General features: G+C 43.4%; 1 protein-coding gene across 3 annotated transcripts in view; it reads left to right on the top strand.

The window, feature by feature from the left end:
- The first annotated feature begins 361 nt into the window (after nt 1-361).
- Nucleotides 362-6,000, top strand: part of PDE3B (phosphodiesterase 3B) — a 180,889-nt gene continuing 175,250 nt past the window's right edge. For all 3 annotated transcript variants that reach the window (XM_087433174.1, XM_087433173.1, XM_087433172.1), the window contains exon 1: nt 362-1,665. In XM_087433174.1, coding sequence (XP_087289300.1) covers nt 682-1,665 — 984 coding nt within the window. In that variant the 5' untranslated portion in view covers nt 362-681. The remainder of the gene's footprint in view (nt 1,666-6,000) is intronic.

The following is a 6,000-nucleotide window of genomic DNA, read 5'->3' as shown; positions in this document are numbered from 1 at the left end:
CACTCCCGTTGGGGACCACAAATGCCCTCTTTCCCCAAGACCCCAGTGATGACCTGTCGGAGCCTGGCGGGGTGTCTGTGACTTACCCCCAAAGGGAACCTGCGCGCCTGGGGTCCCAGGATGGCGGGTTTGGCCCCTTCCATCCGAAAAGGACCCCGCCCGGTCTTGGGGCGGCGGCCGCGCTCTCCCCCGCCCGGGCACGCTCGGTCGGCTGGGTCCCCGGCTCGGGCGGGCGGGCGGGCTGCGGCGCCGGCGGCGGCGGGACGGGGCGCGGCGCGCGCGGGCGGCGGGCGGGGCGCGCGCCCGGCCCGGGCAGCCGCGAGGGAGGAGCGCCGCCCGCCCGTCGCTCGCGCGCCCAACGGACCAGGCTGGGGCCGTGAGGTAACTGCTGCAGCCCGCGGGAGCTGGGAGGCGACACCGAGTCTCCAGTCCCGAGAGGTGCCCGAGGAAAAAGGCGGGGTCGGCCGGAGCGGTGCAGGAGAGAAGCCGCTTCCGCCGCTCTCCTCAGCCGGCATGTCGCGGAGCCCGCCGCTCCTCCGCCCGCGCGGCGGGGACCCCGGGCCGCGGCGGCGGGCACAGCCCTGACGTGCTGCGGAGCCGGGGGGCGCCCCCAAAGCGGGGCCGAGGGGTGAGGGAGCGCGTCGGTCCGAGCTGAGCCCCGCGGCCACCCCGGTCCCGGCCATGAGGAGGGACGAGCGAGACGCGAAAGCCATGCGGTACCCGCCGGCGGCGGACAGGGCCGGCTCGCCCCCCGAGACCCTGAGGAACGGCTACGTGAAGAGCTGCGTGAGCCCCTTGCGGCAGGACCCCCCGCGCGGCTTCTTCTTCCACCTCTGCCGCTTCTGCAACGTGGAGCTGCTGCTGCCGCCGCCGGCCTCCCCCCAGCAGCCGCGGCGCCGCTCCCCCTTCTCCCGGGCGCGCCTCTCGCTGGGCGCCCTGGCCGCCTTTGTCCTCGCCCTGCTGCTCGGCTCGGGGCCCGCGGGCTGGGCTGCCGGGGCCGCCCGGCTGCGGACCCTGCTGAGCGTCTGCTCGCACAGCCTCAGCCCCCTCTTCAGCATCGCCTGTGCCTTCTTCTTCCTCACCTGCTTCCTGACCCGCGCCAAGCGGGGGCCCGGCCCGGGCCCGAGCGGCGGCGGCGGCGGCGCCTGGCGCCTGCTGGCGCTGCCCGCCTGCTGTTACCTGGGGGACTTCTTGGTGTGGCAGTGGTGGTCGTGGCCCGGGGGGGACGGAGAGGCGGGGGCCCCGGCCCCGCACACGCCGCCGGCGGTGGCGGGCAGGTTGCTCTGGGTGCTGAGCTGCGTGGGCTTGCTGACGCTCGCGCGCCCGTGGAGGCTCCGGCACAGCATCCTGGTGCTGCTCTTCTCCAGCTTCGTCTGGTGGGTCTCCTTCACCAGCCTCGGGGCGCTGCCGTCAGCCCTCAGGCCGCTGCTCTCCTGCCTGGCGGGGGGCACTGGCTGCCTGCTGGCCCTGGGCTTGGATCACTTCTTTCAAATCAGGGAAGCGCCTCATCATCCTCGGTTGTCCAGTACCGCGGAGGAAAAAGTGCCTGTGATCAGACCCCGGAGGAGGTCCAGCTGCGTGTCCTTCGGAGAAACTTCGGCCAGTTACTATGGCAGTTCCAAAATGTTCAGGAGACCTTCGTTGCCTTGCATTTCCAGAGAACAGGTATGTTACCAGAAAGCAAGGTTTGGTAAGGAAGTGATTGCGGGTTTCTCTCTTCAGTTTCCAAGTTGAATTAGCGTATTTGAAGGCATGTTAACTTCCAGGATGAAAAAAGGAGTTTTATTCTGGAAAGAATTTCTAAAACACAGGAAGCTTTTTTAAAATGCAGAAGAAACTTTTATTTTTGAAGAGAAATGAAATAGCAGGCTAATCATATTGCACTTTTTAAAGACTTTGTTTATGTAATACTTGAATTCTTAGAAGAATGAAGTGAGTTATTTGCGGTTTAATAGCTTGATTACTCCCATTTTGGCATACTCTGATGTATATCTTTTTGGTGCCATTTATCTGTTGCTGTTATAATGGTGATGTGTCCCCAAAGATAACATACAGTCATTAGAATGAGTGACTATACGATATATGAATTTTAATCAGCGTGGTTTCATTATTGATAGTCAAGAGAAACAATTTGAGATCTTATAATGAACAGTGATGAGCTTTGGAACTTAGACTTGTTAGTTTAGATGAAAAGAAATAATTGGAATAGTTGGAATATTATATATTACATATTATTCTATATTATATGTAATGCTATGTTACTATTATAATAGTTGGAAATAATTTTTAAGAGATTCCCTCCCAAATTTCAGCAGTATAGGCTAATATAATCTTTTACAGAGTAACTCATGGTCGCGTGTATTTGTTACATAATTAGGAGAATGTTGTAACAATTTAACCTTTAGGTTTAGTAATGTCTGGAAAGATGCCAATAGCATTTCCAATTTTTTTTTCCTGTAGGTTTACATGTTTTTGTTTTTTGAAGGAATTGAAATCATCAGGGAACAAGCTTCTATCTTTATGTAGCCTAGGGAAATCTTACCTGTTCTACATTACCTAGAAGCTCAGCAAGTATAGCTACTATTCATTGAGTATTTGCTAAGTGCAAAACGCTTTACATATATTGTCTCAAATCCTCACAAGAACCCTGTACGGTAGGTGACATTAACCTCGATGTAGAGATGAGCAGATTGAGGTTTATAGAGATTACCCAACTTCACACATCTAGTAAGTGGCTGTGCTGGGATTTGAAGCTCGATTTTTCAGTTTTTAGTGCTGTGTTCAAAGCAACTAAAGGACGAGAAGTTTTGTTCAAGTAGGAGAGTAGGAGTCTGTATCATTAGTTTTCAGACTTTTTGATTAAAGATGTATTTTACACTGGGACCCAGTATATTTGAAACAAAAGTTTCTTATTCTTATTAGGTCTGATGCTCTCTTCTCTTCAAAATAATCTACAAGCTGCTACATTGATTTTATGACATGATTAACACTGATCTGTAGTGTTCTGATGAGACTACACTTTGCTTCTTGAAAAGTGTTTTCAGAGGCCACTTTTGTGGTCTGTAGTTATTTGGCCAAATGCTTGAAAAAATTGTTCAAAAAATATGGTGCCTTTTGTTTTCTCAATTTACTGCCAGTGATCATAGATAATGCTTAGTTAAATGTGTATCAGGAGAAAAATTGTTGTGAGAAGATTCACTGGAGAGCAAAGTAGTATCAGCTGTTTTCATAGAATGGACTAGTGTTTGACATTTGGCTATATGTGAATAGATTGCATTTTTTAACACCAGAAAATTGTTTTAGCATAGTCTTGTCACATTTGTAGATAATTGTCCTGAATTTAACAGCATTGCACTTGAATGTATTTTAATTGTAACGTGTTGGTGTAGTCCATTATGGCTAGTCTCTTGTAAATTGAAAATTCCTGGTCTTCTTAATTCTGCTCTGGTGCTCTTTCCATCACAGCAGCCTCTTTCAACTTTTAGCTAGGTGCAGTGTTGTTATGCTAGGTAGCTTCCTTTATTATTTGTATGAGAGGAAAATACAATTTGCGCTTTCAAATAGGGCATACTTTCTTAGTGTAGAAAACCCTTATTCACATTTCACTATGAATACGAACACTTTTGGAGTCTTAAAATATATGCTAATAGTTCAAGTGTTTGTACGTGGTTACTTAATGTTCAGTGTCATAAAATAATGCTATTTTGGTGTTACTAGAAATTACTATATATCTTTACTTGAGCAGAGATTGTAACAAGAATTTTTACTTATGCTTGTTCCTAAAGTTTAACAGTGGGTCTGTGGTTTTGTTTGCGTGTATGTTATGTTAAAGAAATTAAGAGGATACCAATACTTTTATGGAAGTAAAAGATCAAAAGATTTTCTAATTTTCAAAGTGCTAAACTTTGTATATGACAATTGTAAAGTCACTTTCTTGTTGCAGAAAGTGAAGGAAGACAAGATTATGGGTAGAACCTGACATAGGGGGAAAAGTCCTGGATTCATAGGCAGAGGATTAATGGTCAATTCTTGGCTCTACTGTGTAATTTTGGAAAAGTCAGTGAATCTGAGTCTCAGTATCCTGTCAAATCAGGGGATCCCAGTAGATGAAGTCTATAATACCTTCCAATTCTAGAATTTATTTCTTTCAGTTAGTTTATACTTTTTGTAAGGTATAAATACAAATATATATAAAATATCACAGATTAGTAGTTCTTGAAGTTTTGTTTAAATGTTGAATGTTGATGCAACTAAACTATGTTTTCCAAAGTGTAATAATTGGAAAAGATGAACAAATATTCTGTATTTTTTGAGTAGAGAACTTTGAAAAAGGTTATGTGGATTCATTTTGGATTGATAAAATTATTATACTTTCATTTCCTTAAGAATTTAAATGTTTTTATTAATATCTTTGAAAAGCAATTGAAAAATCATATCAATATAAATGTTTTTAATTGTGTGAGAGTAAATTTAAAGTAATTTTAAACTTTTGGAATGTTAGGTACCGTGTTGAAAAATAATGGCATATGTTTGTAAAACACGTCATTTTCATAATTAGATTTATAGTATTTGATGTAAATGTTATGTATGTGTCAGTTCGTAAGCAAGGGTTTTTTGTTGCTGTTGTTTTTAGCAAAGCATTTAGAGATTTAAAGTTTAAATCTAGTTACTGTTGACTGTGTTCTGCCTTGGTGGGTTAATGGAAAGGAGCACTGAGTTTGTAGTATATTTGCCAGGAGTCAGCTGAAACTAATAGGAAGCTAAAAGAAAAAATCAGCTGATTAGAAGCTTTGATCAGAATTGAACAAATTACATTTCTATACTATTTTAATTGTATATTGTATTATGTAGTTTCCGGCTTTTCAACCAGATCATTTTGTGTGTGTGATAGACTAGGTAAATATGAAGTTTTGAAAGGTGTAAGTTAGTATGTGAGATATTTTTCTATACCGAAAATGCTAAGTGCTTTCTAAATGGTTAAGTAAATATTTAAAAATTCTGTGGCCTTAAAGCCCATAAATATTATTTAAAGTGTTAATTTTATTTGAAAAAGGTATACACATGTAGTAGGAAGGCTTTTAAAAAAGATTTTTAAGTTTAAGTGATTATTTACCCCTTTACGGAATTTGCAAGGCATACCCCACTATGAATTTCTTTAAAAATACTGTAATAGTTGTGAACTTTATTTTCTAGTTTTAGTGAGTGTTTTATTCTAATTTCATGTTAATATTTTGTAGTAAAATAGCAGCTTATGTAATAATTTTATGCTCTATTCTGTAAATATTGTATGTACTCTGCCATCAGTTATCTTTCAAAAACAGATTTGATCAAATCACTTGATGTTTTAAAAATCTCTTATGGCTTTTCATTGTCCACAGGATAAAGTTCATACCCTTGACCCTTGCTGCAAAGTCCGTCATAACCTGCTCTTAGCCTTTTCTGTTTTGTTTTGTTTTTAAAAAAGCCCATCTAGGACTTATGGAACAGCCCCTCCTTCCCTCCATCCTTGGCTCTAGTTATATGAAGACTGCTCATTGTTATTGACGTAGTTTTTTTTTTTTTTTTTTTTGCTTTACCATTCACACTGGTTGAAATCTCCTTTAAGGAACAAATAAGATTAAGAAGTCTTTGCACAGTACAGTGATACTCAAATTAGTGTGTTAGTTGAGAACAAAACTTCATTATAGCCTAGTTCACCATATTTAAAAATGAAAATTGACAAATTGTGTGAAGCAGTGATAATGTGTGATAGAATATTTTCATTATATCGCATGAAATAGTAACATCTCTGTAGTTTGTTTTCCCACACTGAGTGGAAGGGAAATAGGGCCAACGATAAGTAAAACTAAAGTTTGTTTTCATTGTCCTCAGGCTTTTTATCCTCTTAAGTAGCAGAGATTCTTTCCTTTTTTGCTTTCAATTATCGAGTCAGCCTGTTTCCCTAGCACATTCTCCTGCCTTCCTATACCCCATCGAAAGCAGGAAGAATCTATACTTGTT

The sequence above is a fragment of the Ceratotherium simum genome, chromosome 7 (assembly GCF_057802395.1).
Source record: "Ceratotherium simum simum isolate JZ-2026a chromosome 7, ASM5780239v1, whole genome shotgun sequence".
NCBI lineage: Eukaryota > Metazoa > Chordata > Mammalia > Perissodactyla > Rhinocerotidae > Ceratotherium > Ceratotherium simum.
This window is presented reverse-complemented; position numbering and strand designations above follow the sequence as displayed.